Source organism: Daphnia pulicaria, chromosome 4 (assembly GCF_021234035.1).
Source record: "Daphnia pulicaria isolate SC F1-1A chromosome 4, SC_F0-13Bv2, whole genome shotgun sequence".
Classification (NCBI taxonomy): Eukaryota; Metazoa; Arthropoda; class Branchiopoda; order Diplostraca; family Daphniidae; genus Daphnia; species Daphnia pulicaria.
Window position 1 is genome coordinate 4,558,523 of NC_060916.1, and position 23,708 is coordinate 4,582,230.

A 23,708-nucleotide genomic window follows, 5' to 3' on the forward strand; every position below is an offset into this window, starting at 1 on the left:
AATTGCTGCGGTTCGGAGGAAACCGCTATCACGCTTGATCAGTAAGCCCCGCTCGGCAAGACTTGCGATTCGCCAAAAAAGGCAGCTTTAGTGCAGCCAAACAATCGAAATTGTATTTCCTATAAATTAATGACACAATTTCGGGTGGTTATTTAATTTTAAATAAGCAAATAATTTGAATGAAAGGCTAAGAATTTCAAGGATTCAAAGTCGGTGGAATGAAAAGTGAGCGAAGCTGAGTCTTGACGGGCTTCAAAGCTTCGACGTCTTCGTCCCAGTCAGTGTCGCTGGGAATCGCTGGGAATGGCCAAGATGTCGTCGATGTCGTCTTGGTGATTGGCCAACGACGGGCTAATATCTGTCAGAGTCAGCAGCGTCTCGTACAACTTGGTGGCCGTGATTTTACGAACGCAAGGGAACCGATTCACTAGCAGATTTAACAGGTGAATGATTGATTTATCGAACGTCACTTGATCACCTCTGAGTAGGTGACAGTACAAATCCACCGACGATATCAACAACTGTAAAAAAAGATGATAATCAACAGTCTAAATTAGATTTCTAAATATTTAAATTCGTAATTTAATTTAAATGAATACCTTTAACGGTTTACCGCCATTGGTCATCTCAGTACGAATCAAGGTCAACAGCGACCGTGACATGGATTCGAGGTGTTGCTTAATAAATGCAAATTTATACCAAACTCTCCGTGAGACTGCCGATGCTGGAAACAAGTCCGGTGATGACGGCTTTGCGGTAAGTGTCGAGTCGCATTACCTTCATCCACAATTCGAAACATTCCTTCTCGGTCAAAATGTCCAGCGGAGGCGGTTGAAGGATGGAACGCAATTCTTCCAACTGCTCAATGTGAGGAATGGTGGGATCACTAAAGCAAACATCAATTCGTTATAGGTATCAAAGTTAAGAATTAAGTTGTTTTCTGTAAGTACCAGTAGATGAGAGAAGAAAAGACGTTGGTGGCCAACAACCGGGTACGACGGATTTTTTCCGTCGATTGTTTAGCCACCGCATGCAATACGGAGCGGATCAGGTCAGCTTCAACCCTAGTAGAACAGGATAACTTTTAGGTATCTTTAAGATATCTTGCTGTCTTATTACTGTCTCGTGAAATAAAGATATCTTATAGAAATCTAAAAGAAATATGTTAAAAGATAACTAAAATGAGAAAGAGTGTAGCTATATATAAGACATCTCATAAAAGATATCTTGTAATGGTTGAAATATTTCAATTTTTCTTTATGCTAAATCTTCAACGGGCGAAGACCAATTTTATGTGTAAGCGAAAGAAACGCAAGTGAGCAGGAAATGTAATTGAATTTCTTCACATGTATTTATGTATATTAGAAAAATATACAGTGCGATTGTATTAGAAAATTATTCTGAATTATTTGGAGATCATCTACATACAAAGTCACCCTTCTGGAAACATGCTAAGTGAATTTGTGTTTTAAAGCAGTAATAATAAAAAAATACGTGAATAATAGTTTTGTTATCAATTGCCTATTATCTGAATGCACATCGTGTAATGAATTAGAAGTTGAAAAGGCTCACGTTTGAAACAAAATAATCGCACTTCGCACATAATTCGTGTACAGCAAAGTAACAATAAAGAAAAACAATAAGTCTAATTGAGAGGGGGATATTACATGATGTTATTCGTCGAGCTCGTTGATTTCCAACTCAACGGAGAAGACGGCTTCCCAAGGATATCGTACAGCTTCAATCTATGTTCAAAACATTAGGAAAAACAAAAGGATTAATAATAAGACGGGACAAAACAAAGGAGAGAATATCACCAGTTGATCAACCGCCTCTCTGGTAGCCAAAGAAACAGTCCATTTCTCTTCCATACCCGATGCTTCAGCGAGAAAATAACACCGGATTTGTTCCGGTTTGCTCACAAAGCTTTCCTGGAAAAAAAGATGAAAACAACCAAATGAAATGCAGGTGAAATAGAAAAGAAATTGGCCGTCATTTTACCAAAGAGACGAGATGAACAAGTTGCTGAAGGCTGAGAAGTGATACCCCCCACGTTCGAAACTGAACTTGATGGCTCATCAGCCAACGAGGATCACCACGTACTAATGCCATACGATCACTTGTGACCATCAAGGCTGTGTTGCTATAACTGGCCGTTTGCTGGTGATTTTGTTGCTGCTTACTATTGCCCCATTCGACCCGGCAGTTTACACAAAAGAGGAAGACGCGAGAATTGCTATCCGGCATGAATCGGGTACTCGTCCTCGTAGATCCTACAACACGGTCCGTTTCACCATCATCCGCAGATCCCGTCGAAACACTGTCAGACTGATCTCCTCTGACGAGTCCATCCAATGCCAGTCATTGATCCGCCATGAGATCCGTCCGTAAGGGTGGAACAGTCAATCCGGATTTCTCAATAATATCTAATAAAACCAAAGAATATTAGCCAAATGAAAAAAAAAGACAATAAAAACGATTTACCAGTGAGAAAGTGAGTCACATTCTTGGTTCGTCTTTGATCACGAAGCAAAATGAGGTGAGACCAACTCGTTCCGAACTTGAGCGAACTACACCTTGGTTACCGATGACGATCAACATGTTAACTAGTTGATTAAGCGGGTAACTTGTTTCCAAATTGAGCCACTTTTCTGGCTGCTCACTGTGAACACAAAATGTTAATAAAAGAAAGTGACAAACCCAACAGGAAAAATTTCTTACCTGCTGGGTGATCCTGTAATCCGAAGAAAGTAAACTTTATGACTGGTTACAACCAAAAGGGCAGGAAATGGAGTGAGTTCCTCATCCGCTGGGATTGCATTCATCGTGACCAACTCAACCTTGAATTCAAAATGTTATTAGTTTAAAGGACCTTGAACGAACAATTTGTATTCTCTTCTTCACCTTGATGAGGCCATGAAATTCTTCCGTTTGGTGGCCCAACAAGAACATTTCGCAGTAAAGTCTCAACCGATGATCCACCTAATGAATTAAAACGATGACTTGGATGGAGTCACTCGTAAAATAAAACTTTCGCTTTGGCATTGGTGGACAAAGAAAACTAAAACTACTCTTTGAAGAAGCACAAAATAAGAAATACCGGTAAAAAAACAAACTTACTAATTGATTCCAAAATTATTCCAAGCACGTTTTTCGATCGTTTTCCGTTGACAAAGTAAAACAAAGGCGATAATTTTCGAAATAATCAGTAACAGTTAAATGGCGTCTGTATCTTCGTTGATGACAGAGTGTGGATAACTAATCGATATTTATCCAGTGTTGCATTATTTATTCTTTATGCGTTTATGTGTATAACTCGTACGTTTCTTTAAATTTTGCTTTAAAAATATTACTGTATACCATGTTTATTTTTAAAGATTTTTATACAATAACGAAATTACAGTTTAAAAATTAATTAATTTACCATTTTGAAACAACGGCAACTCAAAGCATGAATTTTGAAACTGCCACCATTTTGGAAGCGTCATGGTGGATTTGGCTGCTCGTTAGTCGTTAGCTGTGAGCATTTTCAGATTTTGGTAACATAGAAATGTCACATTGTATAATAGAAGTACCGTAAGAACCTCCGTTAAAAGGATGCTGGGTTTTTGTTGTTGCCAAGAATTGGATTTACGAAGATGTCTTGTATACACCAGACAATTCTTATTCTCATGCATATAAACTTAGCTTGCTCGTAGATGGAAAGTACCCAGACATTATTGCTTGTGAACGCTTTCATTCTTTCAAAGTGATCCACGAATTTGGTAATCATTCTTTCAGTTATTGTTTTTTTGTTTTGTTTATTGATCAAATTTGTTTTTATTAGACTCATATGAACAAGCCAGAGTGAATTTGCCACGAGCTGAGAAAGGCTTACCAATTTTTACCAGTGAAACTGAAGTTGGAAGAGGTTATCGACAAAGGATTGTAAAAAGTAGGAAGCTGCCTGGGGAACTTTCTACGACTGAGCAGGATGAAAGTGAAAAAGAAGAGGCCAGTCTACCTCCAACAAAAAAGTTAACGCTGAAGAAGAAAAGTACACCTGCTGTGACAAGAAAATCTTCATCTGAAACTACTAAGCTTCCTCTCCCACCTCCTACGCTAAGAAGCAAAAGTAAAAATGGTAAGACTGCTGATGTAGTGTGCATGGATGTCAATGTATTTATCAAGTAATTATGTATTTGGTCAACCATATAGTGACGTCAAACAGCAGTCAACAAATTTCTTAATCCACTACGAAGAAACCATCAGTTACAAATGCCATTGCTGGGCCATCCGGACTATCAGGTAAAAAGAATGCTTTAACAAATACTGCTTGTTGTATCCACACTCTGTTTATAATTGGTGTCCACTGTCCATTAACATAAGTCCCCCATTTTTATTTTCATTAGGAAGCAAAAGAAAGCAATGTGATGCAGTCAACAATGTGAAGAGCTGTTCAACTATTCAGCTGTTCCCGACAAGTAATTCAAGTCAAGAAAAGCTGAATGATGATTCACCTAACTTGAATGATCCGCAGTTCATGTCCACTCCTTACACTCCCCGGCCGACGCCATCACCAAGTCCACATGATGGTCCGTTGTGTATCAGTCGACATTCGGGAACTTCAATGAAGAATGGTAAAAATGTTGTTTTTTTACGTTTATACTTTAAAATCCTTTGTAATTAACTCATACTATTGATGTTCTTTCAGTGGAAAAGGGTGGTGCAGTTGCTAAGGTCGTCCTGATGACTTTAGCCCAAATGAATGAAAAGCTATCTGTTCTCGAAAAGTCCATGCTGGCGAAACGCGAAACCTGTAGCTGAAGTTTCAGAAGACGAAGGCGACGATCTGTCCTTTCTTCCCGTTAAAAGCCTTGCTGATTTCGAGAAATTCGAGAAACATCTGAAACAAAACAAGGACGTTTTACTTAAATTGGTCTGTTTTATTTTATCTATATCATGAACCAATGCCATCATTTACATCTTGTTTCAAACAGGTATCCATGATTACCCGACTAGGAAGAAGAAACATTAAACACTCACAAGGCGATTATGTAAGAAGGGCGTGGGCCAGAAGGATTTACAATTATTTCCATCCAGAAATGAAGAAGAAAAAGTCAGCAAGCAAAGAACCTGCCAACCTGGATTCAATCAAGAAAATGTTAATTTGAGTTTTACGTTTTTTTAACAATATGTACTGTGGTCTTTTGAGAATACGTCAACATTCATGTGCGAGTGCGAGTATTTAATACAGATTTGTTTTTCAATGAAATTTTACTTATTATTTTTGCGAATATTACGGTTAGCGGGTTGTATATTAAAAGAAAATTACTTTGATGAATTGTCTCATACATGTTTTAAAAGATATCTTTATGATAGCCTTAAAGATATCTACCATACATGACATTTAACTACTGGAAAGTCATCTATAAGATAGTTGTATAATAGATGTTTTCCTGTCTGAAAGATATCTTAAAGCTATCGTGTTCTACTAGGGAAGTAGTTCTGGTTGCGAGGTGTTGGTCAATACCTAAACAACCTGTAGAAATATTCAAATATTTTCTTTCGATTTATTTTATTTTAAATAAAAGAATTCTAAACGGAACCTGAATAGAAGACATTGCCGATTCATGGACGATAGCTCCAATATCTCCACGGTTATCCACCGTGTAATCTTCAAGGCCATCGATCAATGTGCGGAATATTACGGCCAGTGTCACTTGATCAACCCCACCTGTGAAATAATAAATACAATTGAGACTAATCTCAAAATAAATGAAAATGAGTCTGTCTGTCATTTTACCTGGGCTGGATGGGGCGATCCCAACGGTTGTGCAGACCAGCGAAAGAGCTGTCAGAGCATTTTTTCGAGATTCGGCACATTGGAGAGTCTTGTCGGTGATGAGAGCGCAGGTGCACAACTGTTGGATGACTTTCGGCAAGGAAACGGTGAGGAGGAAGTGGGAGGAAGTGAGGCATTGAGCCCAGGGCTAGTGCGTTTCCTACTCACGCCTGTTGGTTGTTGCTCGTCACCTCGGGTAGGAAATGGTTCAACAAGGCAGTGAGTTTCTCCACTGGCTGATGCCGGAAGTATTCGCCAATCAAAGCGGTGACGGCGCTGATGGCCGATTGCTGGACATTTGAATCGGCTGAAGCGAGACACTCTCGTAACGCCTTCAACCAACGGTCGACTACAGCGTCCGGCAACGGGAAACCCCCCGAACTAAGATCTTGGATGAAATGGCAAACGGCTATGCGCATTTGATCGCCGCCGAAACTCCGCCAGAAACGCTCCTCCAGGATGTCGATACAAGTTTGGGTAATAAATTCCATCGTGGCATCACCTAAAGGATCGTGAAAACATTGTAGAAATAATTATAGTAGAAGTAATAAATGACCAGCGGTAACTGACCAAGTTCATCTGGCAGACGACGTTGATGGTCTTTTGCCACTTGACAAAGAGCGATGATGACTTTGCCACTGGCCAAAATGCTTCCGTGCCGTAAATAGAGTTCAGGATTTGTACAGCGAGGAAGGATCTGAGTAGAAAGAATCAGTTTCATACTCTCCGGATCGAGGAACGTCATTTGATGCAAGGCCTGAACAAAAATTCTGATTAACAACTGAAGTTAAATGAGCAAAGTTCAATTGCACCACCATGCCATACCTGAGATGTTAGCTGTCGAATAACCGTGTCCCAATGGATGACTTTACGATCCACTAAATGCTGGATGAGATGCGGCCGGCACTCTTCGTATTGCGCCACGAAAAGACTGGAGAGAAAAGGGAATTGTTATCAGAATGAAATGAATTTGAAACAGAATGAAACTCACCTGAGTTGGAAATAGGCATTTTTACAATTTCTAAATCGAATTAAGTCATTCGTGAAACAACATTTTATATTAGAAACACATTGTATTTTTTGTATTTACTTGTAAATTATACAATATCAGTAACAGGCAATGTTGCGAAAGGGGTCATTCCGCTGAAATCGAATTAATTTTGGCGCTCGACATCACCAATTTTTTAAATTTTTTTACAGTGTGTTCATTGTGTTTGTATAAAATTTTCTGTAAAGAGAAAAATTTTTCCTGTTTACCGAATGGGAGATAAAAAATCCCAAAGTTTTGGTTTTTTTAATTTAAAAAATTGATTGTTTTCGTTAAAATTCAATTTGTTCCGATACCGTTTTTGCTACAGATTTAAAAAACAGAGTAAAGATAGAGAATTTTTTTTCTTTTTAATCATCTATTTGGAATTCAAATTAAATTAAAAGAAAGTAAGGATATTGGGGTTTAAACATTAAAAAAAAGGCCTTAGCGAAGATATGCTAACTTCGATTTGAAAATTTTTTTACTCATCAATAGCTCTAATGTGTGCGCATCTCGAGTAAAATTTTCAAGTTTTACCCATGCTTTGTTAATTAGTTATGCATTTTTAAATATTTATTTATTTGCCATATCTTTTGCACAGAGAACACTAGCGCCACTCAACAAGCACGGTGGCATCCTTAGGGACACCCTGCCATGACAGTGAAGGGGTCTGTGCAATTGAAACGGAGAATTGAAAAATATTTAAACATACATAACTAATTAACAAAGCGTGAGTAAAACTTGAAAATTTTACACGAGATGCGCACACATTAGAGCTATTGATGAGTAAAAAAGATTTCAAATCGAAGTTAACATATCTTCACTAAAGCCTTTAAAAAAATGTTTAAACCTCAATATCCTTACTTTCTTATAATTTAATTTGAATTCCAAATAGATGATAAAAAAGAGAAAAAATTCTCTATCTTTACTCTGTTTTTTAAATCTATAGCAAAAACGGTATCGGAAAAAATTGAATTTTAACGAAAAAAATCAATTTTTTAAATGAAAAAAACCAAAACTTTAGGATTTTTTATCTCCCACTCTGTAAACGGGAAACATTTTTTTCCTTTAGAGAAAATTTAAAAAAACACAATGAACACACTGTAAAAAAATAAAAAAAATCGGTGATGTCGAGCGCCAAAATTAATTCGATTTCAGCGGAATGACCCAAAGACGCGATTTAAAAAATGGCTGAATTTTCAAAAATGAATAAAAAAATCTCAGAAACTATTATCTCGATATTCGATAATTTTGGTCCCTACAATTTGGGGATGAATTGATGCTTTGTTTCATTCAGTTTCCTCTTTCATCTACTGCACTACATTTATTCTACTACATAAGAACGCTAAAAAATTAAAACCCGCAATTAATGGCTCTTTAAAAGTATCGAAGAATCAATAAGTGCGAAACGAAAATGAAAAAAATCGCAATCTACGGTCCTATATAAAGTATCGATCAAAAAATGAAATTTCAAGTTGAAATTAACTGTTTGGTATCGACGATTGAAAATACACACGACGGTAACGGAAAAATTCCAATCGACTGCTCTGTATGTGGGCGTTGACGATTGAAAATAAATCAGTATGCAAAATTGATGGGTGTTTTCCAACCATCACAGGTTGGACCATTTGTCAGGTGACAAAATACAAAAGCTGATGGGAATTGAACAGCTACTATAGGTCAAAAACGTGTTCGTTACGTCTTTTCAAAGTATTCCAATGAGGAGCTGTGACGATTCAGGGATGATTTGCCACGAGGATGGGCGGAAAGTCAAAATGCGGATCTGTTCTGCCGTAAGGATAAAGATGATGATTCTGACGGATGATCGACGGTCCTATATAGAGTACCGATCATTAAGTAGCATCATTTTTCATGATGGTTGAGTATGCTGTCTTAGCTCACCTAAGGGGTTTCATTGTGTGGGAAGATTGTGATGTAATATTTGAACCTGGTAGAGTTCTTTTAAAATGTGTTGTTAATTAAGAATCTGTCTGACTAACACGTCAGAGTTATCGGCACAGTAGAAGCATTTTGCGTAGCATTCTTTTGATCAATTTGCACTGCTCCAAAATCCAACCCTCTAATCAAATACAATAAACCAAGATTTTTAACCTACAATCAGCATAATATCCCACACAAATGATCACCTGGGAAAAGGTACTTCCTCTTTACCAGGGGGACCTTCAGTTTTCAAATCAACGGAAACATGTTAATGAGAAACAACCTGTGCAGCATTTGTAAATTTGGGATCAATTTGCACTGGTCTCCGCTTAGTCAATTACAGACAAAACATAGATTACTCACCTGAATTGGATTAACCAAACAACCCAAATATTTACCTGCGCACAAAACTGTTGGAAATTATATGCAAACAGAGAACATAAATCTTACTGAACCCATCTTGAGCTTTCCCAATTATGTTGTATTATAATGACCTCTAGATGGCGCTGAATATGAGGATGAATTATGTTCTCTCTATTGTCTTTGTCTGCCTACTGTTACTCTTCTGACAGCTACTCTGTACCATGGACATGTATTGTATATCGTCGTATAGTCATACACCAGAGGATAAATACAAATTATGCAACAATAATGTTCTTTACTAATCTGCTAATTTCAACAAAAACCCCCACCAAGGCCCAATTCTGCTCTTTTTTCTGGAATAAAGTCAGTCAAATTCTCTATTAACAATGAAAAAAAGACAGGTATTAACAAGATTATAATTAAAAGGCCAAATAATTGGTTAATAATTACTTTTCTGGTAAGACCATATTACTTAATTCTTCGGGATTGTGTCTGAGTTTCATCACTGCATCTATGTTTTCCAGAATTCCACTTTCACCATCTTTTCATATACTGCCTGACCCAGTTTACTTGTTGTCCTAGCAAACTCACTTATTTCGAACTTATCGTTCATTTCTGTGCTATATTTTTCCATAAAAATATGGTTTGAGTTTTGTTACCATCTGCTTGCTGTTGCGGCTGTTGCTTTTTCTTCTTTTTGGCAGTCATGTCATTCTCTTCAAAATACTGAGAACGTGTTTTATGGTGCTGCTTCAGCCCTCGAGCCTCCATCTCTTCAACTGCCTTCTCTATGTCTACCGTTGTAGATTTCTCTCTGGCTCTTGATGAAGCTGCCTGTCTTTTTGAAGATGGCTGATATGGTTGTGGCCAGCCACACATCCAGCGAGTACATTTTATTGTTACAAACTGTTCTCCACAATGTGTGTCTGTATCTCTCTTCTATTAACTCACCTGTTAAAAACTTAAAATTCAGTGTATTGATAACGGAAAGACACAGTTTGTCCCTTTTTCTTCAGTTTGAACACTAGACACTGCTCTTACTGGATTTTAAGCATAACATTAAAATATGGGGACCACTATATCCACCAAGTTCATTTCTGGAAGATGTCTCAAACCTCATTATAAATGGTTGCTCAAATCGCCAATGGTTGCACAGCCCATATTTTTCTGAAAAACATATGAAAAATAAAACTTGGAAGGTTTCTTTGCTAGGTGCCCCTTGTAAGCATTGATGTTTAAGGCTAGTCCATTTTAAGAGACAGATGGTGGCCAATTACCTGGTTTACCGAAACCTAGAAGTTGCAGATCAAACTTATAGAGATATTATAAAAAATTGTGATAACATAAGATAAAGATCAGCTAACCATCGTCTCTCCAAAATTTGTCCAAATAAGGTTGCTCTACCACCTGTTTCTTCATATACATAAACTAAAGTCTCTCTGAAATCGTCTTTGAAGCCTCATAGAAGTTACTTGACTAAAAAACTTTCCGAAGAAGGGCGTCACTATGTTGTTGGGTCCAACATGGCAAACTTGTAGGGTCCCTACAAGTTCGTCATTCGACGTGCAAAAAAGTCACAACTCATTGCAGTCTACGCAAAGCATTTGATTCTGTAGCTCAACATCCCTTTCCAGGTTCTCCCAAAGTTGGCGTCCATTGTATTGCAGCATGTTTAGCTGACAAATGTTTCTTTCGATGTCTGGTCGCTGCCTTGGATGATTCTGCCAATCAACCCATCAACATAGTTTACTTCCTTGACTCCGGATTCGAGTACCAACTCCAGGATAGGTGCCCATTGTAAGCATTGATACTTTATTGTACATTTTTTAAAAGGGGGATCATCCATAAACCCTTGTCAAAACAAACACACTACCACCCAGAATCGCTTCAACGATATAATCTGGGTGCTTCACAATATAATCCAAGACTTTAGCAGCCATCTTTTCTGCTGCTTTGAGGGCAAAAATTTCAAATACATCTTCAATGCCTGCTACCATCACGTTTGAAATCCTTCAAAACAGGGAAATTAGGTTAATTTAAACGGGACTTTCAAATAATGAAGGATAACTTACTTACTCAATTTTTTGTTGTCTTTGCTTCTCTTACGATACTGCCTTTCTTTCCTCCTTGTGCAGATTTCTTGTGTTCTTTTGAAAAGTATTAGATTTCTATTAGTTATCAAATATTTATGTAGATTATTGTTACCTATCAGATATTTGTGTGTGAAGGTCCCCACCATGAATTTATTAACAGACTTGTTGATGCTGTACTTTTGTTCTGCAACATTTCCTATGTTCACAAGTTTGTGAGATAAAGTTTCCTTTATTTTAGTCTTTATGTCAGCAATCAAGATTTTATTAACTTGTATTGGGGATTTGTTTGGGTATAGCTAGATATTGTATAGAAAAATACTAATTAGTTCCTGTTTAATAGAATTTTATAACTTAACATTTTTACTTCTCTCCCTTAAATTTTTTTTCTTCATCCAAACCATCAACAGCCTGATTTTGTTAGAAGTATAATTGTTTAACACACACAACAATAACTCGAGTAACTCCACAGACTAGGCTAAAACTTACATGAAATAAAACTTGAGACACAATAACTTTTTTAGAATTAGTGCAAAGAAACCAAAGATATTTTAGTTATTTGTACTCTAAAGGTAAGACACAATCATTTATTTTTTAAAATTTGTCAATCAAATCATTTTTCACTGCTCTGGAAATTCTTTGACGTAGTACTGGTGCATCAACCTTGCGCTGCGTCCGGTAGTCTACGTCATTGCTGAAGCAAATGATTTCTTCCTCGACATTGCTTTTTCGGCAAATTTTCAGTCGCCAAGGGTTTCTTCTTCCTTTTATTTTGTGGCTTATCAGCAATCATGGCTGAAGTTTGAGCCTCAACATTTTGGTCCCCCAATTTCTAAGACTAATTAGTTAGGAAGAAATTTGATAAAAACACATAACTACTATGAATATACATAATGTAAAACAATAATTAGCAGAATCGCACAAACCATTGCCTTCTTCCAAGCAGCCTCCAAATGCTTCTGTTTTATCAGTGGTTTATTTTAATGTACCTCTTCGATCTTTTTCAATTCAAGTTCACTGATGAAATTCGCGCTCCTGCAATCGTTTGTTTGGTAGTTGGATTCTCGGCCCAGTCTGAGAAACCTTAGGGATTGGTAGAATATCGCCAGGGTGAAAGTGACGCGGTCTTGATTCATCACTGGCTGTGTGCTTTAAAGAATGTGCTGGTGTTCAAAGGGTTGCCCTATGGAGTTGAGCAAGTTAATGCCATATTCGAATACCGCTCGACCAAATACGCCATTGAGACAGCAGTAGTAGGAGAGGGGGTGGGGGTCCAAGAAGTGGAAGATGATGGCTGTTGCTGTTGAAAGAGCTCGCGTGAAGTAGAGGTAGTTTATGCCTCAGTAAAAAACCACTCGAACGCTTGTGGGAAAGCAGTAGTAGGAGAGGGAGTTTGTGTCCCGGAATTGGAAGGATGATGGCTGTTTCTGTTGCAATAAGTCAAGAGGAGTATAGGTAGTTGATGCCACTGTCAAAGACCGCTCGAACGCTTGTGGGAAAGCAGTAATAGGGCAAGGAGATTGAATCGCCAGAAGAGGAAGATGACGGCTGATGTCCAATAAGCGGACTGAAAATGATAGATGCGATTGGAGAGGATCTGCGCGTAGTGTATATTAGAGAATAACGAGTGGCTATTGGATAGAGTAATTGTACCGTCAAGCGAGAAAATCCAGGAATATTATGTTCCTAGATGTTGCTGTTGTGGTTAAAGCAGTTCTGATTTGATGTAGAGTAGAAGCGGATGCTAAAAAAATGTAAATTAATGAATAAATGAATGCTGTAATAAATGAAGGAATGAAAGAAGGACAAAGAGCTCACCAGGTAAGTTAGTAGCCTTTGATAAGGCAAATGTTTTCTCAGGGATTGCCTTACGATCTAATGGAAAGATTCCTGTGGCTGCAAATGCTTAAATGATGTTCGGTTAAATGCTTTCTTTATTGGCTCCTCTGATATTAGTGGAATATGATAGATTGTAATACGAAGCCCTGGATGAATTCACAATCAAAAGTCATGTGCGTATTATAGGAAAAGTTTGAACCGACCATAAACACACCTATCCAAAGGCTGAGATGAATGAGAGGTGTGTGGAGGTAACGTCATAAGGATTATGCCTTGTTCTATAGCGTAAATCACAATCGAATAGCCAATGTGTGATCCATGATTGTCCAAAAATACGAGAACTTTATTTTAGGTAAGCAAACTATCTGCTTCCTAAAGTGCTTTAAAAAGATGAGAAACGACTCTTCGCCCATCCAACCCGAAGGATTTTCTAACGCAAGCCAGCCAAAGGGAACTTTGTCTTAAATTTTGGAGAAACGTTTACCAGGGGGTAACGAAAACACCTGGATAGAATTTACCGGAGGTACTGATAAAGGACACATTGCTTCCTCATTCACCACTTTTGCGACCATAACCCTACACAAAATTAATCGAATTGTGTACAGTTTAATGGCATTCATAAGATTGAAATAGCAAAATACCCAGTGTTTCCTGCTTGAGAGACACCTTTATTTGAATCCAGGACTGTAGGGTCACATTTTTTCATCAACCTCGAAAATTTCATCAGCTGTGAAGTTGTGCTTTTCATAAAGTTCTTGGAGTTTGCCATAGATCTTGTCCATAACTACATGTTCAACGCTGCTGCTATAGCTTGGCTAGTATTTTCAAGTTTTTCATGGATAATCGAGGATTACGTTTCATAAAAATGCCAAACCAAACCCGACCACATAATTCTTCTTCTACACATTTGTAGGCATTTTTAGGCCATTATATTGGCAGTAGGAATAGACAAAGCTTTTTCAACATCTTTGGAGAGAGGCCAAAACCTTTTTCTTGAGTGGCAATTAAAAAGTCAGCAAGTTCTTCTTCCAGCTGCGGTGAACACTTTTTTACCATGGCTTTTTAAGTGGATCGTTAGGTTATGGTAGTGAATCGCACTTGCTGTAGTAATCTTTAAGCATTGTTTTGGGAGTACCAGTTTAAGTGGCAACCTTTCTGAATGACGTTGTAGAAAGATTTTAAATAATGAATTGCATTCTTCAGTGTTTCTTCTGTTGGAGGTGGATTGATTTTATTACTCTTATTCGCTGTATTACCGTATTCGCTTGGCACAAAAAACACATTACAAATTACAAAAGGCAGAAGTGTGGGGCTTAGCGTTTGGGGTACATTCGGAACAACAAATGAAGGAAGAAACTGGATTCACAGAACACCAGGAAACTACTATAACATGGGAAACCGGAATTTCAGAACAAATTCTTGTAAAATATTACAACAACATTGACTTTAATCATGGACCCAAATGTGTTGAAAGTCTGATGTAAATAGTTCTTGGTACCCTGTTATTGAAAATGAAGCTACAGTAAATGGAGTAGTTCAAACAATGGATGAAGTGGTAGGTAAATTTGATATCGCTGGAGGTATAAAGGAAAATGAGAAGGATTTTATCGGAGAAATCCATATTCCTGGGACAGGACGTTGTGTGGATATCACATTCGACCCAGTTTTTTCGTATAACCCACACGCATATGGAGACGAAACAGTAACTTATCATCCTGATCCTGGTCATATTTACTATAACAAATATTGAGAAAATAATGATAGGTGTCAAAATGCACAACGTAATGATAGTAGAGAATTAGACTTAAATTATTGTGAGTATTGAGAATCAAGGTTGAGAAAATGGAAGATAATCCCACAGCTATTCAAAAATGGTTGAAATATAAAAAGAGCAACAAAAAATTGCAGATGTAATTATGGAATTAATGGTATTACGTAATGATACTGGAGAATACGACGTTTACGTTTCATCCAATTTCCCAGAAGAAAAACTTAAACCACATATGCAAAATATAAAAGACATTTTGTTTTCTAGAACATATAATATTACATGACGATTGTCTTCGTTAATGTACTTTCCCATATATATTGACTATCATGATGCGTGTTACCGTTCGTTAAGTACCACACTTTGTTAACGAAATAAATGGTAATGTCAATCCCAATTTTGTCGAATGTATCATTTACAATGTACAAATTAATCATAGCATTAAATGAAATTTTGATGAAAACCACACGGGTGAATGTCCAAAGTGAAGGAAGTTACAGGAAGTGGTCAATCACGATTACATATTTTAGTGCACATTCTAAATATACAACTGGAAGTTAGCAACATACAAAGCCATTTGATTAAGAAATAACATGGGAAACGGGATAAATTCAAGTTTATCATCTTGGAATATCGGGATGGAGACAATGCACTTTCACAGGTTCAATACAGTGAACTGTATGTAATTGATGAATGCTAGTAGCTGTAAAAGGAAATGGATGTTTAAATGTTGATAATGATTATTAACATAAAACCTAGGTTTCTTAGATATGATGAAGAAATAAATTTTCCTAGCGAAGGAAAATCAATTCATTTTGAAAAGAATTGGCCCAAGGACAAATATGATTGGGGCTATATGTACTAGGTGAATCATTACAACAGCTTGATGGTCAAGTATGCACAAATACCGTTGTGTGACCTTGGGCAGACAATGCAAGATTTCAAGTGATTGAAATAGAAATAACTAATGACTGAAGGTTATTGAATCGTCTTTTTCTAATTAGATGAATTGAAAGTCAGAATATTGAACTGGATGCACAGTTTTGGTAGCAATAGTAAATATCGTTTCACCTGGAATAAATTATAATCTAACCATTTCAGAAGCTTGTAAACCGTTCACTTAAAAATTAAAAGCCTTATAGTTGAAAAATACTTTTCTGTTTATTAACAAATAATTTTTCAGAAAAACTAAATTTACAGCAGTTTACACAAGTTTTAAAGCTTTGAAATACACAGTATTAGACTTTTGACAACATAAAAAATAAATATTTTTTTGGTTATTGATTCTTAGTTATTACAGTAACCTTTTTCGTGTGTAATTGATAACATTGTAAATTCGCATATTTTTTGCTTAATTTGCGTGATTTTTGCTTAATTTGGCTTTAATTGGCAAATTTTGTTAAAAAAAATATTTGCTAAAATAAACCTCTTTCGGGCAAGATGTTCGAAAATTTTTTTTTAGTGTTGAACCCTTCAGCTTTCTCTTCTGACCTATAGCTTTTGAATCCCAAGGATCGTAATAACCGAGAACTGGGAAATAATTCTCTACCACAAACAGAAGAATTCTTTTGCCAGTTGAAACAAAATTTTTTAGTTTTCCGTCTTTAAATGTAATTTATTCCACTGTCTGTTCTTCGGAGGTTGTTTGGAAACAAAGCACTTTTCACCTTTTAGAGAGGCGTTAGCTATTTTGACGACCTTCATTATCTTGGCTGAAATGAAAAGGTGCTTGAAAAAAAAAACTGAAGTGGGTCAACCTGAAGTAGTTCTACATTGCATATTCAAAATTAAACAATCTTCAGATTCATTTGCCTGGTTAGGTACATTCCGCGAATCAACATCTCCATACCCATCTTTTTTAGCCCCTCGAAAACTGTTATATGGATATTCCTCCCGTTAAGGTCGAGATAACTTGTGTAATGACACAAAATACAATTACGGTATCGTAATCTGCACCACACTATTCATGTAACGCTCTAGTCGTGTAAATATTTTATCGTTTACTGGGAAATCTACAGCTAAAGTTTAGTTAACGCGACCACCAACCATTTTCCATAGAGCTATACTGACATCAGCAGAGAGGAGATTGATTAACTTCAAGTTCAAGATAAAAATCTGATTTTCTGCTACTCTACGCGAATCTGTTTCTGAAATTACACTGACAAAAAAAAAACTTCTTACAGCCATGCAAGTGGTCACTTAAGATTTTTACAGACGCAGTTCGCCCTTAACCAAAGCCGGCTCCTACCAGCTTCGTCTTCAGCAAGACATCCTCCTCGCGCCTCTGAAATAAACAAATGATTAATTTTAACTGAAGAGAAGAAAGCACAGCAGTGCCAATGGTTACTTTAGGAAGATCTAGTAGATAATCAACTACAGGAATGGAAACGTTGCCGAGAGTAATTGTTTCGACACGAGGCTTGGATGTTTACTTTCCACGGCCGTTGCTTGTACTCCATTTAAAAAAATGGTCTTCCCCATCAAATACTAATAAACAAGATTTATAGTCACACTGCCACAAAGATTGCTTCTGGATACAACACATAATACACATTTTTGCAACTGTAAAATGCAAATTCAAAATATTAGTTAGTTTTCTCGGATGGAGTACGCATCGAAATAATCAATTTTAGATTGTCTTACTTTGAAGGCTAACATCAACTAGTGTAATCAAGATCGAAGGATTCTTTAAAGAAAAATATCATGGGTTAGCCAATCTTGATGAAGAACAACTAACCGAGATTATTGAGTCTTAAGATGAACCCGTTACATAAAGGATACTTTTCACTAATCCTAAGGTGGCACTGAAAGTTTTTTTAGCCACAATATTACCCTTCCTTACTAGAGACGATTTAATAAATATTGATTGGGTTCATACTCAGCAATAACATTGAATTTGGTTGCGGGCAGTCTCCATCCTTCCCTCAATAGGGAGTCATCAACGAAGAAGTTAAGGAACATTTTTAAAATGTGACAGTGTACTCTTTTTTAAGGCTTTGATTCATCTTCTTCTTTCCCCCCAAGAATCATCACGATATTGTACAAAATGGGACCAAAAATCTGAACAGCGATTTTATTTTTTAAGTTTGTTTTTTGTATCAACCACCATTAAAGCAGTACGTAGAGAAATACATTAACATGGAAAATATTATATTATTGCCAATAGATGCAGTAAAAATGTATTTGATATGGGTTTAGGTGATGTTAGAATAGCGGAATTCACCAAGAAATCACGTCGCATCCCCATCACAAATTGTATTTGGTCAACATATCCATTCCTCGTACCTGCTTATCTTTAAAAATTTTGGAGAAAACTATTTGGTATAATTCACCAGAATTTGACAGCTATCTATATTTCAATTATTTTTTAGGCGCCCAACGGAGTATTCTTGGTGGTCAAGCCGGTTGACTGTTCATTCCACCTGACAGTCCTTTTGCATGAATATCAAGGTAAAAGAACTTGGCCTTCATAGAGAAGAGACAGCCAGACGCACAAAGACTGTGGAGAGCTTCTTAGTCTATTCATGCTGACTGCTCAAAAAATCCACGAGAGATTCGGAAGAATTCAGAGCAATTCTACTGGGCTACTTCTGTACATATATAAATAATAACTACATAAATAGCACTGTTTGGCCCCCTTCCCATTGGGTACTTTTTATGCAGAACATTCGTGCCAACAACAATGTAGAGGGAACGCGTAATCACCTCAAAGCTGCTGCTTGTAAGCTTAGTCATCTTTGTTATCGACCTTTTTATAATTTGTATTTTAAATTATGTTGTAGGACCTGATAACATTTTTATTGAAAAGGAAAGAGGAGGCTCAAAAAATCGAATTGAACTTCTGTCCAGAAACAAACCTTGAAAAAATCAAGTCAAAATGCTGAGTGTAAACAACACGCAATTTATGAGCATTGGACTTCTTACAATCGGAATGGTAATCCATTTTATCGAAAATATTGCTGGTCTTCCATAACACGTGACTAGCAGACCAATATAAAAATTAAGTCCACAATAACAAACCAATCAGGCTATGAATCAAGAAAAACTTGTAGCAGCCATCAACCTCCACTACGGTGTGCACAAGTCGACAAGCCGAACGACTTTTTGCTCTGCGGACACCCATTTTCAATTTTACAATTAATCGATTTCATTTTAGTCGATACCTCATTACCAAGAAAAACTTTACCTTAATCTATCTATAAATCTATCTATTAGAGGTTTTTTTTAGAAATTCCCTGTAAAATAAGAAACTTAATAAAATGCAAAAACTGGGAGTGGGCAGAAATAAAATCATTCAAATGCACAATCCCCCCTCCCAAAGTATCTGATTTATTATCAGTTTGGCAATTTTATTGAGTTTGAATTTATGAAAATAAATTGTCAGAGTAAATTTGGGCGTAAAAAAATTTCAAATTGATCACAAAGATCTAGCATAGGAAGCTTAGGCAGCAACCTAGAATTTCACAATGGCGAAGTTTTCATTTTTTAGGTTGTGTTATGATCTGGGTTTTCGTGTTCGAAAAATGACTGGATACTAGGAAAAAGACTAAATTATGACTCAAGCGACGTAGAGTGAACGACCATGGATCGTCTTCCTCGTGATGCAAGAGGAAAAAAGCGAATAAAAGGCAATGCAGGCCACGGTGGCGTAGGCAACGGTCGATAAGGAAAGCTAAAGTGAGTACGTTAGGTGAAACTGATAGAGATTCTATACGACAGGATGTCGTGCATAACATTTGGTGTCAGAAGTGAAATCAAGGGCCTAAGAACAATCAAGGGAAATCTAGACTTCCCGTGTTAAACCTTGGCGCTGGGGATTCGTTTAGTATTGATGACAAGTATGGGTTTGAAAAAGGGTAATACAATAGATTTTCTTGGCAATATACAGCCCTTTTATTGACCAAAAAAGATAGGCTACCGTGAAAATACAAATGAAGAGAATAGGGGGAGGGGGTCTATCGTAAAGATAGCAACAGTTTGGAAATAACTGAACGAAATGAGAAACGGGGTAGGCTACCGTTAAAATGCAAATGTACAGAAGAGGGGGAGGGAAGATCGGAGAGATAGCATTTGTTTGGAATTATTGGAATTTGTTTACACTTATTCAGTTTCACCACCCTCTCGATGAAATTCTATTTTTGCGGGGAGAATTTCAAATTTGTCCCAAATACTGGAATTAGCATGGGAAGCGGAGGCAGAACCTTCTAATTTCCCGATAACAGATGTTCTGAATTTTTCAAGTAGGTAGTAAATGGGTCCATACTTTTCAAAAACCTCCTTCAACATATTGTCTGTCATGTCTTTAGCAAGATTTCTTACGTAAATGGACTTCGCCTCTGCTGCCAATTCATTTTTTTCTTTGTGAAATTCCTTTGCATCCCTGAAATAAAAATAAAATTTCATTCAGTTTTATATAGATTATTTGATTTTTTTTTTATTTATTGTTCTTACCGAGGGAACGTCCACTTAACCGAAATCTCTCTACCGCCATTTCAAAAGTCAACTATGACATGGTTATTAAAAAAAATAATGCTACCGCTGCTAAACTTCTCTTTATCTTCAGAAAATCGCTGATTTATTTTTCGATTGAGAAGTTGAAGATTGTAAAAGAGGTACCGACACATCTCTTTCAGTCGGTTCATGCTTTTTTCAGCGGATATGTTCTGATCAGTCTATAAAAATGAAATTGATCAAACAATTAGTCATAGTTTATAAGTATGAAAAAACACATTTGCTTACCAAATCTTGTTCGGCAGTTCCCTGTGCCCATGCCAACTTATCTAGTAAGATGTGCATTTCCTTCCCTTAATGAAGTCTCAGTGCCCAATGATTTGACGAATTAGATGTTCACCATTTCGAAGAAGTGATCCAATGGTTTGGGGATTGTAATGGATTGGTGACAGAAAACAAAAATAAAAAATAAAATCAATTTTAAAGAAAAACATCAATTTAAAATAATTCCACCAGCACTGTTAAAGTAAAGAGAGACTTACAGTGAAAATGTGTAAATACAAGTTCCATCTTCATCAATTGATAACTTTTTGTATTTGCGCAATTTGCTCTCAAAATGATTAAAAATTTTAACCTTTCTGAAATCTCGACGAGTAGTCGTCGTGATGATGCAAGAGGAAAAAAGGGGATGAATGGCAGTACAGGGTACAGTGGCGGATGCAATAGTCGAGAAGGAGAGCTGGAGCGGGTACTTGAGGCAAAACTGATAGGGATTCGATACGAGAGGATGCAGCGTATAAAATTTGGTGTCAGAAGTTGGATCAAGGGCCTCAGAACGGTCAAAAGAAATCTAGACTGCCCGTGTTGAACCTTGGCGCTGGGGATTCACTTAGTATTGATGGCCAGTATGGGTTTTGAAAAGAGTAGAGACAAAAGGTCATAGAACAATAGTGATTTCTATGTAAAAGTGCTGAAATTGATAGTGAATTCGCAATTCAGCTGAGGCATCTCTTGCTGCAGGGAGAGAGCGGGATGGTGGCTGCGTGCGTACCGAGATCGTTAGTCGTGATTCAACGTCAGTGGCATGATGCTGTCCTTTGTTTTAGGGTCTATGATGGAAAATAATAAGATGATGTGATGATGAGGCATGTATGTGAAGATATGATGAAAACGGGGCGTGAAGAGGTAATGATGGATAGGAACAGGTGATGTGATAAATGAAAAAAAAACAAATGTGATAATGATGTTACGAAGGCGAAAAGATGCGAAACGAGGGAGCTATAAGAACAAGTACGATATTCTGTAAAAGATTCTACGAATTACTACGGTTATGGGACTGGAAAACATTTGGGGATATGATCTAGGGTAGATTTTTTTTTCGTTAGTTCGTCAGAGTCGCACTGGTTGGTAAGAGATTTTCTTAGATAGAACCATAGATGGTTCATGAAACTTGGAATTGCGGATCAGCTGACTGTTATTGATTTTCACAATCAAACTAAATTGTTGTTTCGAAACTAAAAACCTATAGATGTTTTCATTTTTTTTCAAAAAACGCTCTCATGGAATACCATTCATAAAATATGGGAAATTAAACATTATCCGAATCTATGGAAAAAGGTAGAAATATAGTATGCACCAGGTGAACTTAATTCTTGACATAAAAAAATCCAAACAGTACTTGAAAAATATAGAGTAGTTATAAATATTCAAAATATCACAACAAATTCCCAAAATCCAGGGAATTCAAATTATATGGAGCTGGAAAAGCAATCAATGAAAAATGGTGAGACAAGAAAAATACTCAGAAAAACTTCTGACAAACTCAAAACACTTTTGACAGGGGACAGCTATAAATCGAAAGACGAGGAAGAAGCAGAGGAAAATGAGAAGAAGAAGGGAAGGGAAAATTTTTGAAAAAAAAAAAATCACTATGAATTTGATTTATCTTTACTATAAATTAATATGATAAAAAATATAACATTAAACATAAACGGGATCAAAACTAAGATTTAAGAAACGAATTTTTACATGAAAATAAATCCGACAATTAAACATTACAAGAAACAGAAAAAAACAATTTATTAAACCTTCGTAACATATGCAACCCAGTGAATCAAAAATATCTATGGAAACTTCATACCAGTATTCTTCATAACCCAGATTTAAGTAAGAAAAGGAAAAATGTATTCAAAGGGAAAAACAAAAATATTGCGTTATAAACATATGGTGGAAAGGTGAGAGACGGAAATAGGCAAATATTATTATTTTAACAACAAATCTACAAAAATTTACAAACATATTGAGGAATGAAAGCAAATTAGAGGAAAATAAAACAAGTCAGTTTGCAATGAAATCAGTACCGTTGCATGTATTATAAAAGGAACAAATTGTGTTGTAAAAAGAACAATTGATAATTGGGAAGATAATAGTAACAGTAATCCCAGATATTCACGAAGTCATTTACACATTTTACAAAAAACTATACACTCTCAGAACACATGACCGGTGAAAAAAGAGGAGGTTTTAAATAACATCATTAAAAATCTCATCAAAATGATCAATATTGAAATAAAATAAAAAATCTTCCGCAAGTAGGGCAAAAATGGCTTATTCCGGCCAATATCCATGAAGCCACTAACTTAATCATCAAGGTAGATAAAGCCCATCATTTCCCAAAGGAGATTAATTATATCAAGAAAGGAAAACCGGTACCAGCAACATCGAAATTGGCATCGCTCAGTCCAACGTTAGACACACACTTAACGTTAGACACATGCAGAGTCATGCATGTTGGTGGAAGGCTGCAACATTATTCTATTCCCGAATTTGCCAAGCATCCTTTTATCTTGGATCCAACCAGTCAACTCTCCACCATGTTGATACGGGAAGTGCGTGAGCGGCTGGAACATGCGTCAGCTGAATAACTGAATTAACGCTTTACGGCTTGCGACAGCAGTATCATGTTCTACGGCCCCGCCCACGCATCCTGCGCATTATCCGTGATTGCTTCACGTGCAAATTTCGCAACGGCAATCCGGATCGTCCCTTGATGGGTCCTTTTTCTGAAAGCCGGCTTCAATCCCATCAACCGGCATTTTCTAATGTGGTTTCTAATGGGACCTTTTTCCAAAACCATCTTCGTCGAAAGGTGAAGCGCTATGGCGTTATTTTTACTTTCCTCGACTGTCGTGCAGTGTATCTAAAGGTCACCCACTCGATGGATTTCGCTTCCTTTATAATGGCATTCACCTGGTTCGTCGATCTACAAGTCCTTCCCACCGCGATGTCAGATGTCACCGCATTAGTCAATGCCACACCATTGACGATTGTAAGCGTTGTTCCGTACGACTCGCAACCCCTCATTCCCAATCCAATACATGTCCATGGTATAGAGTAGCTGTC

General features: G+C 36.9%; 1 protein-coding gene and 3 long non-coding RNA genes across 4 annotated transcripts; 1 reads left to right on the plus strand and 3 right to left on the minus strand.

Moving 5' to 3' along the window:
- Nucleotides 1-693: 693 nt before the first annotated feature.
- On the minus strand, nucleotides 694-1,217 carry LOC124336749. Its single transcript, XM_046790537.1, has 4 exons — nucleotides 1,211-1,217; nucleotides 1,109-1,151; nucleotides 951-1,064; nucleotides 694-886 (listed from the first exon to the last, which is right to left on the minus strand). The coding sequence occupies exons 1-4, from the start codon at nucleotides 1,215-1,217 to the stop codon at nucleotides 694-696; spliced, it is 357 nt and encodes a 118-aa protein (XP_046646493.1).
- Nucleotides 1,218-1,332: 115 nt separating this feature from the next.
- On the minus strand, nucleotides 1,333-3,270 carry LOC124337994. The gene is made up of 7 exons (XR_006917603.1): nucleotides 3,121-3,270; nucleotides 2,905-2,982; nucleotides 2,722-2,840; nucleotides 2,485-2,662; nucleotides 2,002-2,426; nucleotides 1,818-1,931; nucleotides 1,333-1,745 (listed from the first exon to the last, which is right to left on the minus strand). It is a non-coding gene; the product is annotated as an uncharacterized LOC124337994 (long non-coding RNA).
- Nucleotides 3,271-3,439: 169 nt separating this feature from the next.
- Nucleotides 3,440-5,248, plus strand: LOC124337996. The gene is made up of 6 exons (XR_006917606.1): nucleotides 3,440-3,764; nucleotides 3,827-4,123; nucleotides 4,198-4,287; nucleotides 4,392-4,619; nucleotides 4,694-4,918; nucleotides 4,980-5,248. It is a non-coding gene; the product is annotated as an uncharacterized LOC124337996 (long non-coding RNA).
- Nucleotides 5,249-6,308: 1,060 nt separating this feature from the next.
- On the minus strand, nucleotides 6,309-6,832 carry LOC124337995. Its single transcript, XR_006917605.1, has 4 exons — nucleotides 6,816-6,832; nucleotides 6,650-6,755; nucleotides 6,395-6,581; nucleotides 6,309-6,326 (listed from the first exon to the last, which is right to left on the minus strand). It is a non-coding gene; the product is annotated as an uncharacterized LOC124337995 (long non-coding RNA).
- Nucleotides 6,833-23,708: the final 16,876 nt, after the last annotated feature.

Bases quoted from the DNA above. Each gene is read 5' to 3' on its own strand.
- LOC124336749 (XM_046790537.1), bottom strand. The intron at 1,065-1,108 runs GCAAGATATCTT...CTGTTCTACTAG, and splicing joins CACGAGACAGTAATAAGACA to GGTTGAAGCTGACCTGATCC. The intron at 887-950 runs GTACTTACAGAA...TGTTTGCTTTAG, and splicing joins TTTTCTTCTCTCATCTACTG to TGATCCCACCATTCCTCACA.